The 24,347-nt window shown below is 27.3% G+C and overlaps 1 protein-coding gene across 9 annotated transcripts in view; it reads right to left on the bottom strand.

Annotated features, from left to right (window-relative positions):
* The window catches only part of cu (NADP/NADPH phosphatase nocturnin), a 131,442-nt gene that overhangs the window by 11,771 nt on the left and 95,324 nt on the right, over positions 1-24,347 (bottom strand). For 2 of the 9 annotated variants that reach the window (XM_071187931.2, XM_016052880.5), the window contains exon 2: positions 9,797-9,889. The exons of 5 other annotated variants lie outside the window; for them this stretch is intronic. Coding sequence is in view for 3 of the 4 variants with exons in the window: in XM_016052880.5 (XP_015908366.1) it covers positions 9,797-9,889 (93 nt within the window). In the remaining variant the exon portion in view is untranslated. Of the gene's footprint in view, positions 1-9,796; positions 9,890-22,421; positions 22,853-24,347 lie in introns of those variants that run through there. 2 more of the 9 variants (XM_071187929.2, XM_016052883.4) reach the window with 2 other exon arrangements.

Genomic DNA, 24,347 nt, shown 5'->3' on the forward strand with positions numbered 1-24,347 from the left:
ATTGTAGTACGACTATTATGAGAAATATATTGCTTGTAGTTTCATCAACGTTTAAAATACTTGAAAAAAAACTTTTTTAATTATATTTTTGTGCAAACAATGTATTATATATCATCCTCAGCATTCTTTATCAAGTTTTTGTGACACACAATTAAATTTTTTTGTAGAAAATATGCGGCATTCAATTACGCATGTATTAATTTTTAAAAAAAAAAGTTTAGGCAATGTTATACTAAATTATTTAAATTTATACACACCATTTATATCCAATTGTTGCTTTCATAATCTATGTCAAGGATTCTAGATAGTTTTAAATGTATCTAGATAGTTTTAATGTATTTGTAACAAAACAGAAAAATTTAAATATAAATAACTCTGTCTCCCGGTTATGAATCAAACTTAAGCAAGGAACCATAAAATTGGGGGTGGAGATAAAAAGCTGACGGGTTTCGTTGTTATCCACCCACATCTAAAAATCGAGTTCATTTATTTATAACAATTGCAATAGCTATATCAGTTTTCTTTAACTAGATCACCTTCACCGCTAAATGATAAGCGTATTACACTGTCTTAGTAAAGGTCGCTTTCTTTATAATGCAAATTTGAGATGAATATTTCAAGGCAAATTATTTATACTAAAAAACAAAGTACTCAGAAATTTTAAGGAAATATAAGTATGTAAGTACGCGTTTGGTACTAAACTGATTCATGTAAAAACAGATTTAGATATATAATACGCAGTTATATTCCAAACATGTTTTTTTTTTTGTCTAGGGTATACATTCTAATAAGAAACTGGAATAAGGAAAAGAAAATCCATGTTAAGTAAACATGGATTTAAGTCGGAAATAGTTAACTGAATAGTTTGTAAACGTGCTAAAAAAATAAACAAATAAAGAAGATCAGATTTTCAGCTTTTACTTAGCTATGAAAAACTTTGTTATGTTTACTTTGTTATGTTCTTATGAAAAAATTGGAAAATAATCAACAAAGGAATTCCCAATTTTATTCAAACACACATTTCTACACTGTAAAAAATAAATATAAATTCGATAGGAAAAAAATATTTATCCCCGAAAAAAACTGTTTAGAAACAAATACAGATTCTTTCTGTTCCTTTTTGAAAATTTTTTTACAGATTTTTTCCGTACATTTGACTGTTTACAACTGTTTTTTTTTTTTCACGGAACAATTTCTTTCAGTTTTATGTCCTAATCATAAATGGATTAAATCTGTCAACTCAAGTTCTAGTTTTTTTCACGCAGTCCTGCTTACCTTAAAATGACTTTATCCTTTTTTCTTTTTTTTTCAAATCATTTAACGACTATTTTCTATGCTTGCTCTTAGTTTTCAAAAATTATTTTATGGTTTTGAAGATTGTAAATAAAATTGCGATTCAATTTCATTGTTGAAACGATACTCTACCTGATAATTATCCGTCTTTCAATATAGTTTCTCGGTAAGTTAAATTGCCAGACATTTTAATAAAGGAGGGCCAAACCAGATTTAGACGGTTTTACACTTAAATACAATTTCAATAAGTAAGACTTAAGACAAAGATAGTTTAAGATTTTTTTCGTAAGCAAATGTTAAGAGTCCCGTGGCTTGGGGGATAGAGCACTTGCTTCACAACAAAGTAATTCAGGTTCGATTCCCTTGGTCGACCGGTCATGCGATTTCTGCACTTGACTCGCACCGACCACAATGCTGTCTTAGTTATTTCTTCGATTTTATTTTGTCAAATTAACAGTACTTATCTGTTTAAAAAACAGGCGTTTGTTTTTAATTAATAGTATTTATCAGTGAAATAAACGTTTTTATACTGGCACATGAGCTGACAGTTTTTTTTCCCTATAAATCTAAAAGATAATTTTTTATAGTGTTCAGTGAGTAAAAAAAAAGAAGAAAAAAAGGGCCACCTTGCCTGGCTAGCTTTTGATCTTAAGATCGGATCTTCGTGTTCTAGGACTCAATCTTAATAGTTCGAGGGGGTGACCTCAAATATGCTAATTAATAAGTGCACACGATATTTTAAGTAACGAAATCAGGCAAAAAAAAAAAAAACAGAAACAAAAGCGAGCTTTTTTCGAATAAATAAGTTTTTTTTTTTTTTTTTTTCTTTTTTTTTTTTAATGGATTCGGATTTCTGACTCCCAAAATATAGGGGACAGCTGCAATCAAGAAAATACGGTCCCAATAGTTTGGTCAGGAGAGTGATCCAAAGTTTAGAACCATTAATGTTAATTTTAATTTTTGGGTATTTTGCCATAGACTAAGAATTCTTGTACACAATTACAACATTCACTTATCCAAAGAAAATTCCATGCACAAAAATTTTAGAAAATATTTATTATTTTTTATTATTATATTTAGTAATAATCGAAAGAAATGAAAATACATGTGAATGAAATACATGTCAGAATACAAAATTTGATCAAAATCGGTCGAATATTCAACTGATTTCACTCAAATTCTATATTTTACCATATAAAATTACATCATACTTTAAAATCATGTAAAAAACTGTATACCTTACAATACAGACTATTACTAACAAACTACTATTACGACTATTACTAAATTAAATAATAAAATTTTTTGTATGGAATTATCTTTGGATAAAACAATTTTTAATTGTGTGCATACATTTTTCACTTCTCTTAAAAAGTCCTCGAGATATGGCAAAATACACAAAACGTAAAATTATCATTAAAAGGTCCAAACTTTATTCTAGAGGTCCAAACTTTACATCTATTGGATCGTTCTCCTGACCTAACTATGGGGACCATATTTCCCAGATTGTGACTACCCCCTATATTTTGGGAGTCAGAAAATCGAATCCGTCAACAGCAAAAAAGGTTTGTTTATTTTGGAGAAAGTACGTTTTTGTGTCTGATTTCTTAACTTAAATAACGTCTGCACTAACTAATTAGCATATTTGAGGTTACCCTTTCGAACTGTTAAGATTGAATCGTAGAACGTGAAAATCCTATCATTAGAGATCAAAAGTTATTCAAGGAGGTAATTTTTTTGTGCACACTATACATTCTAATAATAAACTGGAATAAGGAAAAAAAATCTATATTAAGTAAACATGAATTTATAACGGAAATAGTATCAGTTGAAAAGTTTGTGTAAATGGGATGAAGTAAATAAATAAATATGCTCAGACTTGTTTCAAAATTTTCAGCTTTTACTTTATTGTATTATTGCGAAATAATGAGACAATGAAGGTTATGAAGAAGTCAACAATTTAGTTCATTTCTTTAAACACGCATTTCTATCTTTATTTTCTTACACGCTCATTTTAGGCAAAAGCCATTTTTTTAAGTGTGCGTATCAAGCTATGCCGAGTATTTTAAATGAGCATTCTGATCACTATGCTCAGAATAAGAAAAAAGCCACCACTCTGTTTAATCAAGAAAATGCTTAACATTTAAATTAAAATAATTAACACCTATTTTATAGAATAATTGATACGAGTCACAAATTGATTCAGTAGACTTTAAATGTGTAAAGAATAAAAACATAAAATCTTATGAATGAACATGCTATTTCTGGAAAAAGCTATTTCAGTGTGAAATATCTATGTCATCAAATGATGAGCAACATTACGGAAATCATTAACATTCTATTAAACACGCAAAAACAAAAACATCGATAGCCACTTTCACCAAATTGACACGCTTTGCATCATGAGTCACGTGACTGAAGGTTCGAGTTTTGCGTGATTCGCCTTCAGATATATTCGTACCTTCAATAAAAAGAAAATACCACGCGAGCAAAAAAAATATCATTCATAAGAATCGAGAGTAAAAAGACAAAACAAATATTAAACTTAACTAGACGGAATCACCCCGTAGACTTCCGGGGTAACAAAAAATTAACTTTCTTACATTTTCCGACAGTATAATCTAATAGTGGGACAAAGAGTCAGAAACAAAAACATGTTTATCTCTAGGAAGGGTGTTACAAGTTTCTTCCGACATTTCAAAACAAGTTTTAACTTGTAACAAGATTCTTTATCTCGGATAATTTTAATAATTATTTCCATTAAATCAGGATTCTTATATTTAAAAATCTAAAAAACTTGAGATTTTTTTTTCTTCAGGAACAAGATTTATAGTTTTAAAACAATATTTAAAAAAATGAATTCTTGTAATCAAATATTTTACCAAAACATTAAAGATCTTTTGAGGACATGAGCATTACTGATTTAATTTTATCTGTAAAATTTGTGTTTTTATCAACATAAATATATCTAATAAAATTGTGTTGAAATTTCACCAACTGATTCGTGTTGTAAACATGAGACCTTTTCAGTCAAAGTCGAAAATTTTTTGAGTTTTAATACTAAATAGTTTATATGCATGGAAAAATTCAATTAGATAATATTCCATTTTTTAGACTTATTTAGCCTTTATAAAAGCTAAGAGAGAGGCATTAGTAAGAAAATTGATAATTTATAAAGCCATTCAATAACAATAAAGAAATCAATTACCTGTGCTCATTGTATTTAATAAATGAGTAAACAGGAATGCAGGGTAATTAATATTAACTATTATAAGACTTACCATTGATCACCAATATGAGTTTCATATATTCTTTCTATTTACATTAATTTAAAAGAAAAAGAATATATGTTATTTAATGTTCACTAATAAGCAAATTAATTATTTATAAAAACATTTAAAAATGTAACAATGAAATCAATTAAATTTTAATAGTCATACATATATTTAGCATATATACATGATCCATATAAATTGATAAGAAAACTACTGAAAAAATTAATTTTTAAGGAAATAAATCTTCATGAATTACAAACAGACAAAGATACAGAAGTTATCAATCAGGATTCTCAAAAAATATTTAATGATATTAATGTTGAATACAACTGAAAATATTAAAAATTAAATAATTCGTTTCTGAAAGATTCAATCATACTCTCAATACTAAAATTAAAAAAATATATTGTTGTAAATAACGCAATTTAAAGAAAATTAATGCATTAAAGTATTGCATAAATTGGTTTATAGTTATTCTGATTGTAGATCTATCAAAAGAAATATCGCATTTTAGTTTAGTCAGCTTAAAAAATAAACAACAAAAATTCATTTATCGAAAAAGTTATAAGAAAACTAACTTTTTTGAAAAATTCAGAATTATGTATAATTAGAATAATGAAGTTCTTAATGTTGAAAATATAATAATAAAGGCTTAAAGATGTTAGATTATTCCGAAGAATTCATTAGTTGGGAAAAAGATAACCAGTTTTGGTTTTATATCCATTATATCAATTTTAAGTTTTTTGCAATCACATTTTTGAATCTTAAATAGTAGAGCTAGTTTCAATACATAAAATATTTTCTCCCATTCTGATAGTACGTGGAATGTATTGTTACATAAGCCATTGTTAAATTAAATTAGGGAACATAAACAAAAAACAAAGCTAAATTTGCATTGGAAATGGGGCACAGAGTATTCAATATTTACGAACCATGCATTTCGAAAACTATATAAAATAAATTAATTATAAATTAAGTATTTGTACTTGAAATAAACAAATGTTTAGGTATTTTCAAAGTACGGTTTAATTTTAGCTGAATAATCTAAAATATGAATATGCATTTTTCAAAGAATTGTTCAAAGGCGCTTCCATCTCAGTTTCTCCAAGTCTCGTTTTTTTTTATTATTTAGCTTTTTGTTGGGCATAATGCCATTTCTTACAACATACTCTTTTCAGCATACAATTTTGGAAACATTTTATCTATATTTTTTTACCCATCAGTTTTATTCTGTTATTGACGTAAATAACAACCACCCTGTTCATGCAGTATGAAAAAGGAACATAAACTTTTAAAATGCGTCATTAAATTGTAACTTTTTGAAAAAAATTTCGCGAGTACGTTAATGAACATAGTTTTATCTCATTCATTTGAAATTTTGCAGGAATTTTTTCTGAATATTTAAAGAAAAATTAAAAAAAAAAGATCACTTAAATTCATTCATTTGCATACAAATTAATAAACTTGAAAAATAAAAAAATACAAGAAAAAGTTTATTTCTGAGCATTATTTCAATTTATCGCAATTTTACTTTAAATAAGTAAATTAAATATAATTTTCACTACATTGTTTGAGCCAGGAACAATAGGAGATAGCGATAACTTTCGAGCTTCATTTCGAATTGATCTCTCCCGTGAAATCTTTTACATTTGTGGGAATAAAAACAAAAATAAAAATTGTAGACAAAACAATGCAAAGATTTAAAATTCATTTTTCTAATTCGAGCAGTTTCTTTTTTCTTTATCATTTCAGTTTCATTTCTCTTCTATTAAACTCAAAGGTTAAATAGTTCAAAAGTTATAAATGCAAGTATATTTTCCTTTCTAGATTGTAATTTGAATTGTATTTTGATTCATCAACATGATTAGTAACAGTTTTATTTTTGAAAAAAAAACTTATCCTCTTTCCTTTAATATCGAAAGTCACCTTAAAACCTTTCTTCATTTCTTCGAGTGATATTTTAAGAATATCCAGTTAAAATATAACCAAAAATAAAAAGTAAATTAAAAATAGAAATCAGAAAAAACAAATCAACAGAAAAAATAAAATTCTAACAATTAGAAAAATGTAACTAACTTCCTCTAAGGTTATTCCTAAGGTTATATTCTAGTTTGTTTAGCATCAAGCAAAATAAGTTTAGATGCTAATCCTTGTAAACTTAAGATAACTTTAAAAATGTGAATTTGTTGCATGTATCAAAGGTTGGATCAAATTGGTTTATAGCTCCAAAAATAACTATTTGTCATAAAACAGGTCTAAAAACAAATAGCTTAAAAATAATAAATTATTGTTTCTTTGGAGCTATTCAACAATTATAAAAAGTCTAACTTCCTCTAAATTTATTTCTTAGGTTATATTTTGGTTTGCTTAGCATCTAGCTAAATAAGCTAAGATGCTAATCATTGTATCCTTTATTAAAACTTAAGATAATTTTAAAAATGTGAATTTGTTGCATTTATCAAAGGCTGGATCAAATTGATTGATAGTTCCAAAAATAACTATTTGTTACAAATCAGGCCATAAAACAAATAGCTTAAATAATAAATCATTCTTTCTTTGGAATTATTCAACCAAATAGGAAAAATAAAATAAAAAGTCTAAGGTTGATAGTTAGTTCGGCATCTAACTAAAAAATTATGAAGCAAATCTATTGTATTCCATACTAAAACTTAGGATAACTTTTTAAAATGTGAATCTGCTGCATTTGTTAAAAGTTGGGTAAAATAATTAAAAGCTCCAAACAATCGTTAATTGTTACAAAATCATTACAGGTTAATGACGTGAATAAAAGTAAAAATTATGAATATCTATGAAAAGAAATAGAAATATGTTAATAACAATTGGAATAAAAGCGTGTTTCCTTGTTGCCAATCATTATTTTTATTTCAAGGTTCAATGAAAAAGGATGAATACTTAATTAAAATGATGAACTAAGTAATCCGATAATCATATAATATGCTAATTATTATTTTTTATTTTGTATTACAGTAGTTAGAGAACAAAGATTATCTTTTACTAGTTTTATGACCGGGAGATGCTGATCACTGTCATAATCACGCGAAAAAAATAGACATGAAGTGTACAAGAGAAAGCTTTCATGTAGCAATTCTTTTGACGTTGTCAGAAACAGGAATTAGAAAAAGAATTAGCTTGAAAAGAATCTATTTACTGCATCTAATTTGATACAAGAACATAAATAGAATTTCTTGACATTTTTTTAATAATTTTTAGTATTAATTAGTTCGTTGTAAAGGTAATTAGTTTTTGCATTTTATACTGTCATTTTGCATTTAATTTGACGCAAGAATAGAAATTAAATTTCTTAAAATTTTTGCATTTTCTAAAATTTTAATTAGTTTGTGGTAAAGGTAAGTAATTTTAGATGAGTAGATTATCTACACAAAAGTTTGGGAAGAATAAACACTGCAAAAACAATCTCGGGAAAAAATATTTTAAAATTTTATAGAATAAACGTAAACAAACAATTTGGAAAAATAAGAATGCAGATTCGCAACTTCAGTGGTGATCCTATTATTGCTCATAATTTCTTTTTAAGGGCGTTTCTCAAAATAAATCGTGAGTGCACAGTAATTATTTTTTCGATGCAAATTATTTTTAAGTAATCATATTTAGATTTCATCAATAGCTATAAGTATCAAGTCTTCTGTTGGTAATAAAAGATATTTTTATTTTCAAGTTTCTTCAGTATCTGCAAAATGAAAGTGGCCAGTTTATTCAATCATCAACTAATTAATTATTTTGTTCTCAGAAATTTAAATAAAAAAAATTATCATAAGAATATTTTTTTAACCATGAAATTTTACACGATTTTAGATTTTGTTTTATAATTTTTTCTAGAAAACAAAAATGATTCTCAGTTAATTAAGTGACAATTTTTAGTACTTTTCAGATTATCATACAGAAAAATTGCATTTTAGGGATATTTAAGTTAATCACTATAGGAATTAAAAGTTCGTTAACCTCAAAAGCCTCTTTTTTTTTTTTTTTTTTCTTTTTACTTCGCTTGCCATCTCTTTTTAACTAATTGTTGAATTCACAAGTACAAATTAAGATTGAACTGTTTTAACTTTAAGAACGCTAAACATAAAGTTTGATCTTGCAAGACATTACCTAAGGTAGTTCGAGAAATTAACCCATTGGCGGTTCTGCCTGCAAAAAGTCGGATTTTAACCTGCTGTTTTTTCGGCATATTAAAATCTGTTTTTCCATGTTATTAGATAGGGTGTATTGGGGAGAAACGTTTTCCCAATTTTACCCTTTCACTAAACCACCAGTGGATTCAAAAACTTTTCACGCTTTTTTAAGCAAGCAAAATTTTAGCCTAGTAAAAGTTTTACTCTAAAAATTAAACTTCAGTAAAACACCATAAAAACTAACTTTAAATAAATCACACAAACTATAAGATTAATTATGAAAAATTACGTATTCAGTATAAAATATTGTCACTATAAAATATATTAATGTCCCAATTGCTATCATTTTTTATATTTTTAATTAATGTAAAGGATCAATTAACTGCGCTGTGAGCATTTTATTGTTATCATTAAAACATTTTTATTGAAAAATGATACCAACACTGAACTATTATCATAATTCATATAAACTAACTTTAAATGAATCACACAAATTATAAGATTAATTATGAAAAATCACGTGTTCAGCATAAATTATTGTCCCTGTAATACAAATTTTTGCCCCAATTGCTATCATTGCAAATAATTACTTTTTTGATATTTTTAATTAATGTGAAGGATCAATTTGCTGTATTCTGAGGACTTCATTGATATCCTTAAAATATTTTTGTTAAAAAATTAATCCAGTACTAAACTATTGCCAAAAATAAATTAAGCATTTACATGCGTTAGCGTTATTTCACTTTCTATAAAAAGAAAAAAAAAAGAAGACTACCTTTATTTTCTAACATTATAAATTTTTTCTATAAGCTACTTAGACATTTATCTAACGTTATAACGAACAAACAACGAGGAATAGTTTTAAAATATTCACTTACAAAAATATCTAATTTTAAAAAGTAGTTCCCAGAAAAAAAACTGAAATTTACAAAAGTATTAAAGCTTTCCATTGGTATTTGTATGCTTGTTTAATGTATTTATTCTAAAATGATCCTTGTCAAGAAAAAAAGAAGATATGTATTTATTATATGGTGGTCTATGTAATTTATGTGCATAAGATTTGCATGCACAAACCTTTTAAATTCCGGAAGAACAGTTGATGACCTCCCATAACTTATGAATGTGCAGCATTTTTCTAGCTGACAGCAGGAAGGAACAATCAAGCCCCTTTAAAAATAACGATTACGTTTTGAGCATATAATACAATAAAAATGATTTAAAATAAAAGAATCTTGATAAAACATTTTTTAAATAGTTTAAATAAGTTAGTAAACTATAAATAAAAGTAGTGTTTTCGCATACAATACGTCCGATTTCAGCTAAAATATAAGTGTTATTATGAGAGTAGTAAGAGTTTCTTAACGATCTTATAATTTTTAAGAGAACTGACATAAAAGTGCCTATTTTTTTATTCAAGAAAATTATATAAAAAAGGTGTATGTACATTATATATATTCATTTTCAACTTTTAGAATTTTTTTAGCCTGCAATTTTATAACTCCACATATACTCCATACATCCATAATGTACACAATATTAAACATTATTTTATCACAGAACATGTATTCACAAAGAGCATAAGTAGCTGAGCTAAAAGTACGAAATACATATCACAAATGCATGTATTTGGATAGTGTTGACATCTAGTTTAAAATCCAGTTACATCAAAAATAGTGTGGTGCAGCCATCTAGTGTGTCAAATAAGAAATAATAAAATTCCAGGCCCAAGATATAGATATATTTAAATCTTTTTGGTGCATTACTTTGGAAAGCTCTAGCCCTGAAATATCACGGGCACAAGAAACAGGAGACGAAAGCTCCCGCCGTGATTTTGCCGGGAGCGAGAGGGAAGAGGTTGAAACTTAAATTGTAATTTCAATTGAATCTGAAGTAGCTAAACATTTAAAGATCTAAAAATCTAAAATAGGAAGTCAGAAAAGTTTTAACGCGTAAAATAAAAAATCTCCAAATTAATTTATCAATTAATGTTTCCCAATCAGCACGGAATCTGCACGGGGAAAAGAAAGTAAGAAAACATAATTCTGATTAGTAAAACCAAAATATACAGTATTTAAACCATTCATTTGGTAATTTTTCCCTTCACATAGTAACGGTTTACTTGAAATGTTGTCTTATAAAATAATAGTTTTATTACCCCACATTTATTAAAGTTCGAAATTGAAAAGATATAATATATAAATAAATAAATGATTTTTCTGCCATGCACTAATGTATTACGTTAAAATTATCCAATTTTAACAAATATTAAAAAACCATAATGCTAATTTTCCAAATTCATTCAGTAAAATTACCAAGCTTTTTGGTGTTCTCATAGTGCCTGAAACACGGAAAATGTTACCATACTCTGGTAGTTCTGACCATAATTTTTTTCTAAATGTGTATTGCAGTCTTTTAATCGCAGTAGAACGTTTGATTTACAATAGTTTGTGGTCAGCAGAATTCACAGCAAATGTCTAGAATTTATCGGTTTCCATATAAATATCTTTTATGATCTTACTGTATGAAATTAGAATAATTTGAAAACTGATTACACATTACAGAGCAAAAACGTCTACGCATTTAGCAAAGGAGGAGAAGAAAAAGAAAATTATTTAAAATAAATAGAATGAATTTTTACACAAACATATAAAAAACAAAAGTAGGCGGAACTTTATTTGCAATACTCAGTTGATGAGCCATGGTGGCTCAGGAAATAGAGCGCTCGCCTCTCAATTAAATGACCCAGGTTCAAATACCAGCGATTGCTAGTCGATACGAATTCCACACCGACCACAGTGCTGATCCTCAGTGGTAGACGAATCATTGGTTAGAGTTCCCTTGTCGTCAGGCAAACTGAGAGAGGTTTTCATGGTTTTCTTCTCTATGTACCGCAAATGCGGGTTAGTTCATTAAAAAAGTCTTCCACGAAGGCAGATTTGTCCCAATACTTGATCCAGGTGTTTTCTGGATTGGGTTTAAAATTACAAGGCTATTGAGTTGTGCATAGGTTGTCGAAAACTCAAAAATGAGTCGGCTGTTCAGCGATGATTATAAAGTAAAATACTTAGTTGATAAACTATTTCTTTCCTTAGTACTTATTTTTAAAACTAAGATGCTATATTGTAAAAGTAAACTATTACATAATTTTAGCAATTCCATAAAAAAAACTAATTTCACTGAAACAGAATTTAATGAAGTAAAAAAACTATTTTAATTTTTTGGTGCTTCCGATTAGGAAGTGCTCATACTTAAAATATCTTCTTATATTTATTAAAACTTATTTTAAAAAAATATTAACTTTTCGATAAAATGGTCAAATAAGATTATATAATGAAAAAATTCTATACTGGAAGAAATTGGCATGATGAGTTGTAAATGTAAACTGGCTGAAATAGATTGATCAGAATAAAAAAAGGACTTCTGAGGACGAATTTGTTTAAACGAATTACTTTATATGCATCATTGAACTAAATTAGGAATGGAGGACTCTAGGGCACACATTTAGAATAATGTTTGCAGTAGTGAGTGATAGATAAAAATGAATGTCTTCTTTTAAAATGAATTCCTTCTGCCGTCTTTTTAGAAAATAAAAATGGTCTCTAGATATATTTGAAATAAAAATATTATTAAAAAAAGCAGCAAATAAAAAATAAAAAACAACATTTATGAAATTTTATGAAAACATATGTCCACGAAAAAAAAATATGTAATACTCGCGAAGTTATTTTAAATTACACTAAAAAATTACTAACTGTGTATTTTCGTAAATATATGTTTATCACTGAGTTCGCAAGTCTTTGGATTGAACATAACGGCAAAATCAGAGGTAAAAACCATGGTTTTCACTATCTCGTCTAAAACTGCTTTTTTTTTCTATAACTGCCTTAAATAGTCAAAAATTGTAAACTGCAATCTCTGGTCCAAAACTCTTACAACACTTTTTCCTCAGTACGTAACTCTTTTTTAAAATAGACGCTTCATATAAGCAATACGAAAATATTAAGAAAATAATAATAAACATTAATACAAAGTTGACAATAAACTTATTTTGAACCTGGGTCCATATATTAAGCTTATATTTTATGAAAAGAATTTAGTAAAACTTTCTGGTTTTATCCTTTTTATCTTAAGCCGTCCAGTTTATACATTTTTGGACACGGGTCTCGTTCAAGTATCCCGTTACAAGAAAAGACCATCACGGTATAGGATTTAAGTAATCACCCACGACTGAATAAAGTTAAGTTTTATTTTGTTATCAAATTATGCAAATATGCTTTCGAAACAATATAAAAGCTGATAAAAGTTAATCACGTCGGACAGAAATTCAATTCGTGCAATCTTTTACGATATATATGATGGAAATTGACGACACATTTCGATAAATTAGGAGAACATTCGGAAGAGAAACAAGCTTGATTTGGCAAAAAGCATTGGATTTGATTAGACCACAAGAAATTGCGCGTCTTATGCTGACATGCCCTGAACCAATCAAATGCGACATAAAGAATTTTAATTTTCACTTCACTGTAGGAGAAAATCGTCTGCAGGAAACAATATTTATGATTCTTTCATCAGTTTCTTTAAATGCGAACAGAAAGGCTAATAGTTACGATTTTCAGATATCATTTTTATTAATTTTTATTACTTGTTAGTTGATTATTCAATAAGTTTTGTTTTCCTCATTTCACATGATTTAAGAAAGCAAGAAAAAAGAAGTCTTTTCTAGAATAGACGATGTTGAAATTCGTTCGAACTGGGAACTTGGAAACACTTCCAACGGAATATAGAACAGCAAATGCGATTTACAGTAATTAAATTGCTCGATGCATTGACTGCATATACTTATACTGACAAATAAAAGTACTTCGTTATCACGCATATTAAAATAACTACACCCATCATATAAAATTTTTCAGAGTTCCCTTTGTAGTGTTTGAAAAAAATTTTACTTGTTTATGCATTTCTACGAAGCTTCCAAAATCCCATTTTTCATTCATTGTGGATGTGGTAGGGTTTGATAAGTAATAGCATTTTATTTAGTTTCTGAGTGTAGTTAGCTTTATTTAGTTCCTAAGTTTTATTTTTATAGTTTTTAATTTTTCCATCATACTAGATTAACAGCGTCATAAAATGCTTTTTACTTGTTCAAATAAGAGCATAAAACGAAAAAAATGGAAGAAGAAAATAGAATCATTAGTTTAGAAAACACATGTTATTTCATTGAGAAAACAAATAATTGCGAGTAAGGACAAAAACATTTAACGCCCACGCTCACGAAATACTCAAAGTCTAAGCAAGACACTCTACAATTTCCATTTTTTTTCTGAACTATTTTTAAAGAGTTCAGTAAAAAGTTTTATCTGCAAACCTTTGAAAATAAGGACAAGGTCAAAAAGTACATTTGGCATGCTTTTATTTATTAAAAAAAGCATTCGATAAATAAAGCTACTTGGATGAGTAAAACTTTCCATAATAATAATTTATAATTACTGATTCTCATTTAATTCTTTTAATGATTCTTTTTTTAAATAGTATTGGATGTGTTCAGTTAATAACAATATATCAGTTATTGGATAAGGAATTAATAATAAAAGGGAATTAATAATTGGACCATTATTAATTCCTAGCTTTGACTGAGGAAAAAGCATGGAATTAAGCACTGTGCATTTACTCAAAAAGCGCTAATAAAAACTAAGACCCGGAGTTTGATAGAACTTTTTGTGCATTTCGAATTTTTGAGATATTAAGTTTTATTTTTATTAATATTATAAAGCGTTTTTAAAGTGATGATGCTTAAATCTTTAAAATCTACTTAATTACGAGAATAATTTCAGAGCTTTACCCGGTGTTCCATTATGTCCCACGATTTTTCTATGGGATTCAAGTTTGTGGAATCTTGTAAAGTATTTAACGGGAAACATAAAAATTTATTGTAAAAGTTGTCTTGAAAAAGTGTGGCTTTTTATGCACCCCAAACTTTTCGTAGGTTATTATAGTTAAAAACTCCAACCATGGAATGTTTTTAATTTCATTTAATTTTTTTATAAGAATTGGCATCTGACAAAAACATGATTTGGTTTGATATATGAGTAATTAAAATTTAACTTTGTAGATAAAAAGTATTTCCGTCCAAAAATGCTCACACTTCACATATTTACCCCCCACTTTTTATTGAAAACAAAATTATATACTTTAATATTAAGTATAATTTACATTAGATCTAAAATCTTCACATTTACAACGCCAAAAATACATTGTTTTTTGTTCAACATATCCTGTTACCTAGCAACACATTCCATACTTCAAGAAAATTATGCTTGTCTAATAATTCTGTAGATAAAAAGAAGTTTTCAATTACGATGGAATAAAAATTTTCAGGTAAAAAAAATAGAATTGTTCCGCTAAGTTTTACTGTTACTAAAAATGCTTTGAGAGAAAATACGAAATTATAATTCTGAAAATTCAACTTAAACAAATATCACAGTAAATGATTAGAATCTAGAAAAAAGTTACACTTTTGAAAAATGTTTAATTACGTTCTTAGTTTAAATTATGCTACAAGACATACAAATCCTTTCAAAAGTTCGATTTTTAGAAAAAAAACACTCATCATACAGTAAAAATATTTTAAAAAGTAAGAGATATTTAAATAAGAAATTTTTCACGAATTTGTTGAAGATCGCTTCAACAGAATACATGCATTGATAATTCTCAGAATTATGCAAAGATAAAAGCTATTTAATTTGTTGATGCTCAGAATTGAAAAAGAAAAGGAACCATATGACTAATGATAATGTGTGGAACTAAACAGAAGGAAAAACCATTTACAAATTGATAATGCTTAGAACTAAGCATATAGATACACCATTTATTTATTAGTAGTGCATGAAAAAAAACCAGAAAGATAAAGCATTTATTGAATGATAATTTTTATCTAATTATTTATTAATGCTCAGAGTAAAATAGAAAAAGAAAACAATTTTTTGATTGATAATACTCAGAATTAAACATAAAGAGAAGCTGTTTATTTATTGATAATGCTCAGAATTAAGCGAAAAGAGAAAACATTTATTTATTGGTAATTCTCAGAATTAAACAGAAAAAAAAACATTTATTTATTAAAAATATTCCAAACAAAACATATGGGTAAATCATTAATATATTGTGGAAACTGATAACTATTTTTAAAAAAAATTGATTTAGCTTTTTTTTTTTCTTTGCAATTAGAATAAAAAACCTAAGCATTAACTTTAATTTCTTTTTCTTTGAGTCCTCAAAGTTTCAAAATAAATTTCTGTTCCTCCTATTTTTAATTAGAAGATTATTTTTACTTTTTGGAATTACATTAAGGAGATAGAAGAAAAACTAAATAAGTAATGGTAAAGAAACTTTTGTGAAACAATTATAAAACATTTCCCTACAAGTAAAAAATTACACAATGATTACGAAATAATATATTTTTAGCTTCGCACTAGACTAAAAAAATGCTCTAAAACAAAGCGCTGAACCAGTTTTAAAGAGCTAATAAAAGAAAAATAAATAGAAAGTAAAAACTCAGAATTGAAGATAAATTTCCTTTGTTTCCCAATAAAGAATGACAAAAAATATCAATTCTTAGTGCTCAATTTTTTTGGAACTAATTCAAGCAGCTAGAATTAAGAAACTGATGAGATTATAGGATCTTAAACAAGGTCAAGAGTTGAACAACCATCCTCAGTTAAATATAGCAAAATGTCTGTCAAAGTTGAGAACTCTGATTACTAAACAGTTTGTTTTCTTCCAATGTTACTTTCACTTTATTTTTACAAAAGCGTTAACCCAAATTAGAAAAAAAAAGTACATAAATCTGAAGTAAATCCCACACATAATTGCATCAATTATAGGAGGGGCATTAGCTTTGTGGCTTCTTTCAGTTGGGTTATCATCATAAATCCGAAACAAATAACGAAAAACGGAGTAAACTACTTTTTTTTTCACTTATAATACCGTCAGGTAATCTGTTCCTTCCTCCTAATGGCGCCAGAATATCAGACGCCTGTCCTTTTTTTCTAAAAACAAAAATGCATGCACTATTTCGGTAATATTAATTTAAAACAAATTTTAAATTTAGTCACAAATCAGTTACCTATATACAAACTGGTTGTATTTATATATGAGTTGGAAATATATAAATTATTACTACTTACGAATATTTTTCAATTTTTGCAGTAATCATTAAACTTTCGGGCAGAATAACAACTCTTTTTAAAATAGATGTAACCCATTCAGAATACAAAAATTATTATTTATTCTAAGGACTTTAAATTCATGACATCAATTTAGTATAAATTCAAAAAAAAATTCACATGAAAGGTCTATTATAACGCAATAATAATCCAAAAAGAAAATACTAATTGGAAAAATTCGGAAGTGGTATCAAATTTGGGATTAATTTTAGCGAACTGTTTTTCGCATTCGCCATTTGTTCAACTAAAACAAAACATAATCAGAAGACTATTTCATAAGCCATCTACCTAATTTTAGTTATTTGCACTGAGCTCATTGTTTAAAAAGTAGAAATAGCACTTTCCATGAGAAAAGAAAACAAATAAGGCAATCAAACTAAACATAGATAAAGATTTCTGAAGAATTTTTCAGATAATCTACATGCTACACGCCTTTTACCAAATAATAAAGGAGCAATGTTTAAAAAAAAGTACTTTAAAAAGATTTAAGTAAAATAATCTAATGTAAACAGAAGAAAGGATAAGTGAATGAAAATGAACTGCTGGCTACTGTGTTAAGTATTGTCGATAAATAAGGAAATTAACATTAATTATATTTATTGAGAAAAATTGTCAACAATCGTCTTTAATGATAAACTTGATATTTTTTAAAAAAATATTAAAATTTGCGATTTGCTTTTATTCATCTTCAGATTGAAGCTTATGCACGGGAAAAAAGAGTTTCTCAAAATTGAGCGAAAATGTGTCAAATATAGTAGAATTCAAAATTAAATCAGCTTATACTCACTTTTGAGCAAAATGCATAGTCTCAAAATTCATGCGGAGGGAGAAATGTGTAAGAGAGATGTTCATCATATGCTGGCAGGATTCGAAGCAAGGACCACCAGTTTCTGAGTAAGATGCGCTTACCACCATAATCATAACCACCATAGCTCACCCAAATCCAAGGTGAGTTATGAAGCTTTATAAAGTGGCAGTCACAATAACACATCAAGAGAAACATATTTTCGATTTCAGTGGCACAAGGGGCTACAATTTGGAAAAATATGGTCAAAATGGCTTAGTCGAAAGATTGGTAATTTTAATTTTGCTTTTTTCGCTGTTTCTTAAAAATTTTTAAGCGAAGGAATGTATGTCATATTGAATCATTGCGGCGGCCATACTATAAAGCTTCATAACTTTTTGGAGAAAAAAAATTAATTTCAAATTTTAAAATTTGAAAAAAAAAAAGAGATTCACACGTTGAATGCCACGCTAATTTTACATGGCTTGCCCGTCTGGCCAAAATGATTTTCTCAGTGTATATTGCATTAATTTCTTCAAACTATTTAGAAACGATAACAATGTAAAAAAAAAAAATTAAAAGCATTAAAAATTTACTCGAATTATGTGTTTCGAATAATCTTGGCTTCGCCGATTACCGGTGATCTCCGTGGCGCTACGATCAAACTCAGTGCCGGTCACCGGTGACCCCCATGGCATTCAACGTGTTAAAGAGAAGAGACGAAAAGGGAAAGAAACTAATTATTCGTTTCTAAGAAGGAAATTGGAAAAACGAAAGAAAAATATTAATTTCTATAATATAGATGGAACTCTCTTTCATTTTCCAAGGAGTACGGAAAGAAAACAGAAATATTTAAAAAGCCTTGTTAAGTGTAGTGAAGTTTTTGTTAATACATGCCCATTGAAATAAATGAAAACGAAAATATTCCCAATGAAATACGAAAATATTCAATTCCAAAGTTAAAATTGAATTAAATTTCAAAAAAATGTCAAAAAAATCGCAATGATCTATTTTTACACCATCTGTAAAGTATAAAATAATGGTTTAATCAACTAGTTCATAGTCTATTCCTTATACATATGTATAGAAAAAAAATCATGCAAAATTTCAAGTAATTTGAATTTGATTCAAGTGAATTTCATGTAAAAATTCAAGTAATTTGAACTAAAATATGTTGAGATAATGCATTTCGAATTTGACATTTCGAATGAAGGAAAATAACCGAAAAATTAAATTTGTGAAAAAGAACAACCAAAAGACAATTATCAATTTACTAACTAATAAAATTTTTTTTTTTTAAATCATCGTAACTTTTTTTAAAATATATATATATTATATATATATATATATATATATATATATATATATATATATATATATATATATATATATATATATATATATATATATATATATATATATATATATATATATATATATATATATATATATATATAGGAAAGAGATGTTTTTGTCAAAATTGACTTAAAAAAGGTAATTGGGTATCTTTAACATAGACACAGGAGAACATTTTGCAAAACTTTGAAGATTGAAACAAAACAGAACTGTCACCGCTTTATAATGACAAAGCAACGCAAAAAAAGCAGTGATCAGCAATAGGTAAGCGACTTTTCTCAATGACTGCGTTGTTTACTCCGTTTCTATGGTTACTCATTTCTAAATAGCGCAATCCGAAGATTCATCTTATCTTCATTCAGATAGAGAAACAAAAAGGAGTCGCACAACTTTTTTTTTCCTATTCGGAGAATCCAAATTCAAGAAAATTAACAAAAGACTTTCACTTGTTTTGAAAATATCTTTCACTTTTGTTTATTTTTCGATTGAATAAACTTAAAACAATATTATGTTTAGGAATAGATTGAAAAAGAAAAGTATAAACTGTAACTCGCGTGAATGACTTCCAACAACATAATTTTTTACAAAAATAACATTTTCAAATAATGAAATTTTTTTTAACAATTTAATTTATGTCGAAAAGGCAAAATTTTTTAATTATTAAAAAAAGAAGTTTCGTAGCTTAAGTCTTAGAAAGGAGTCATTGAATCATTGTAAATTATTGTAGAATCTTCAGAAAAACGAATAACCATGAAATCAGTAGGTGGCCATTTCATAATTGAAATTTCGCTACCTCAAAATCTATAGTTTATTATGATTATTACCTAGTGCCCCAACTTGCATATACCCGTTCCCCTTGAAAAATGACTTTTGATGAAGTCAATATCCATCGAAGCCACTTCCTGGAAAGGTTCTAAGGAGAGCGGTTTCTTTTTTATTTTGATTAGTACATGGGGAGATGACCTTTCATTTGATTCGGTTTCAGTTGATTCCGAAACTTCTACTTTTTAGCAATTCAGAATTGGTTGAAGGTATTGAGGGAACTTGGTTGTAGATTTTCCACTGCAATACGAAAACGTTACGCAGAAAAAAAATTGGTAAAATTACTGAACTGAATGGCAATAACATTTCTGGTAATAAAAAAAAACAATTCTGGTAATAAAAACTAAAATATACTGTATTTATATCATTCATTTCATAATTTTGCATTTATTTGGTGACAGTTTACCAGGAATTTTGGTTTTCATAAATATAGCTCTTATTATCACTTAAGTAGTAAAAAATACAAGACAGAAAAGAAAATTTAGCCGGATAAATGGTTTTTATGCAATGCTCTGAGGTATCGTGAAAAAATTATCAAAATTTACCTCACCTAATTTTATCACATATTATAAGGCCTTATTCTATTGCTAATTTTAACAAAGCGCTTTAGCAAAAATTACTGAACTTTTTATTGTTCCCATAGAACCAGAAACACGATAAACTTACAGATTTCTAAGCAATCAAAAGGGTGCTGCAACGAGTGATTTTAATAAACCCTAATTTAATAAAACAAGGATATTTGCAATAAAAATTTTAGTAATCGTGTAAGTTTCAATTTTTTAAAAATTTTCTCTGTAATGAAATTTTCTCCATTCTAAGGGTCACTATTGTTGTGTTTATAATAAGATAAAACTTTGGAGAAAAAAATTAAATTTCAAATTTTTGAATTTAAAAAAAAGAGAGATTCAGATTAAAGAGAAGAGAGGAAAAGAGAAAGAAACGAATTACTCGTTTTTAAGAGGGAAATTCGAAAAACGAAAGAAAAATATTCATTTCTACAATATAGGTGGAACTCTCTTTCATTTTCCAAGGAGCACGGAAAGAAAACAAAAATATTTAAAACACCTTGTAAAGTGTAGTGACGTTTCTGTTGAGACATGCACAGTGAAACACGAAAATATTCAATTCCAAAATTAAATTAAAATCTTCATTTAAATACCTTAAATTGTTTAGCAAAACGCTTTTAAATTATAACTCAGAAGGATTTCGATTTAATACGATGAGTATTTAACTTGAACTAAATTACCTAATGACATTTTAAATTGCGATAAATTATGCTTACTTTGCATATTTTATATGAAATAAATCGATTTACAATTTCAGAGTCTCAAAAATTACATGCATTTTTATCGTTCATAACATTCCATTCATTTAATTATACTTTTAATGCTTCATCCCGTATTCATACCATCGTTAATTCAATTGACTTATAAGTTCCTTAATTTTTTTTAACTGATTTTAATTTATACTTTTATTTCAATTCGCTTGCACACTAATTCTTTAATGAATTTTTATCATTCACAATTCAATGCATTTCTACTTTCATTTGTTCAATACATTTGTATTGTCATTTATTTGTTCATTTTCTCAACCTATTTCAATCTTCTATGGATTATGTTCTTACTATAAATTGAGTCAGTAGGTTCACCGGAAAACTATAGACGGAGTAAAATTTAATATACAAATGAAACAATAAAGTAAGTCGAAGTAAAATTAGAAAATTAATTGAATAATATTTCTAAATTAATTTGATTATATTTCAGTCCACGTTCCAATTAATAATAAATGTACAAAAATTTTATTAGTGTACCATATTATGAATTTGTTAACCTTTTAAGGTAGATTAAAACTTCTCCCCCCCCCCCTATTTTTGACAATAACATGAATCACTAAATTTGTAATAGTTTTTGCCTTTTAAACTAAACCGCATTTATTTAACAACTTCAAATTTTGTAAAATATTAAAATAAATAGATAAGATAATGAAAAAAATAGATAATGAAGTAAATGATAGATGATGAAGTAAAGATTTTCTTAAAATTATTTCCAAATTTGTGCCAAAATCGGTTATAGATTTTATATTTTCAACCATAAGTCAAAATAATGAATGGACTAAATAAAGATTTAGTGATTCGGTTAAATTTTTAAAACTACTCCCCCTTATTTTAGACAATAATATAAACCACTAAAACTGTAGTAGTTTATATATTTTAAACTATATCGCTTTTATAAAACTATTAAATTTTGAAAAATAGAAAAATAAACGGATCGCTTCGTGACCACAAATCTTGCGGCTCTCTTAGTTGAATTTCTGGTCAAATTTTTCTGGCCCGAAAAGAGTAAAAAGTAATGACAAAAGCATTTTATATCATTGAGCATAAAGCATTGCTTTTTTTAAGTTCAAAATTTTAAAATGTGTCCTCTTATTAATTGTAAAAATTTTTAGAAAAATTTTTTAAACTCAATTTTGTAAAATAGGGAGAAAAAAAACTGACGCATAAAAGTGTACATACCTGACAAGGTACTGAAGTAAAGCTTTTCTTGATGTCATTTCCAAGTTCGTGCCCGAATCGGGAACTATAGATTTTTTATTTTCAGCCATAATTTCAAAATAATAATTGAACTAAAAAAAGATTTAGTGACACAGTTAATTTTTTACTGGAATTCGTTCTTCGGTTGTTGATAATCAGTCACTTAAGAGTAGAACAAAAACCGTACTTCTTCTAAAAATAGTTTGAGACAGTGAGAAAAATAAGACGAAGCCAATTTCAAAATGTATAACAGGAGTGAGCCAAACAATGATAAAAGCTCAAATAAGAAATTTCACTTCCGATCATTCTGTTATAGTAACTAGTAATGAATTCGAATACTCCACGCTGTGGGATTTTATTAGGGAAACTAGAAGAGCAACTGCGGACGCAATGGCCAATGGCGTAGTCTCATTCTGAGCCGGCTGAATGGATATCAGCGAATGAGAATTCAAGGTTTTCAAAACAAGACTCACATGTTTTTCAAACTGAAGTAATGATAATAAAAGAGACCGCATGAAATTTTAGAAATGAATGTGTTGATAGTTATTTAAAAAATTGTTTGAAATATACTTAATTGTTTTTTGAATTTTCTTAGTTTTTGTTGGTAATTAACTTACTATGATTTATTAAAGTATACTGCTCGCATTTTCACAATACATTTTAGTTCATTGCACGCACGCAACAATATGCACTTTCATACATATTTTTTATTGAGTTTCAGATAAGAATAATAGAAATTTGCAGGTAAATTTTATCATTAAGTGAGTGTTTAGAAATGATAGCAAATTAAAAACGTGGTTTTTCTCATCTTCAGAGAAATAAATGAATAATAATTTTCTCAAATACATAAAAACTAAGCTGGCAAATAATAATGTTGAACTCCTAGCAATAATTCTTGCTAAAAATCTAATATTTAATTTTTTACGCACAGCAACATTAACATAGAAGAAATAAAATAAAATAAGAAATGTTTTGAAATTTTTATTTGCATTAATATAGAAACTATAAATCGTCATATTTTCAGGACATATGCAGAAGAAGCTATCAAAATTCAAGTTTTTATTTATTACAAGAGACTGCATAAAACGTCATAAATGAAAAACATGGTAAATAATTATTAACAGATCAATGTTGTATACATACAGAGATCCAGCAAGCTGATTAGCAAACGCACGAGCTAATATAAGAAAAGCAATACGACTATATTAATCTTAATCTAACGCTTAATATTACAACAAACGCATGAAGTCATTAAAATTTTTGAACGAGGTTAATTGTTAAAAAATGAATTCTTGTGAATTACCATGTAGAAATGCTGGTTTAATAGAGTTTAATGATACAAGAGCCGGAAGCGACTTCACTGTGCTAATCACAAATGTTATTTAATACTCAACTTAGAAGAATCGAACAACACTTTTTAGAAGAAGCTACTAAATGAAATATATACTTACGTTAAATTTTATACTGGCTGTTAAATTCAAAAGTACTTAAATTGGTAAGGAATTGTTTATTGAACTTACAAGGAAGAAGCCAAACGAAATAACGTTTTCGATAGGGAGAAATGTAAGTCTGTATAAAACAAATGCTGGGACCAAATTGTACATTGCATGCGTTTGAATATGAATTGTTAATAAATAAATTTTTAGGCACACTTGAAAAATCTATATTACATAGGCAATTGCCATTTAGAAATACCATAAATGACAAAGTGGCTATTAACTTGGCTCTTTTTGTTTTAATATTTCCTTTTTCCAAAGAATGGCATTAGAGAAGAATTAAAAATCAGTCTAAAAACAATTTGAATCAGTGATCCTTTAATGTATAATTGTTTCACGTGTTCTAGACTTGTTGGAGATATTTTACTCAGAGAAAAGCTCAGCATAATACATTTTAGGCTCGAAGTAAAGT

Source organism: Parasteatoda tepidariorum, chromosome 11, assembly GCF_982258835.1.
Source record: "Parasteatoda tepidariorum strain Cologne lab strain chromosome 11, Ptep-v5.0, whole genome shotgun sequence".
NCBI classification, from domain to species: domain Eukaryota; kingdom Metazoa; phylum Arthropoda; class Arachnida; order Araneae; family Theridiidae; genus Parasteatoda; species Parasteatoda tepidariorum.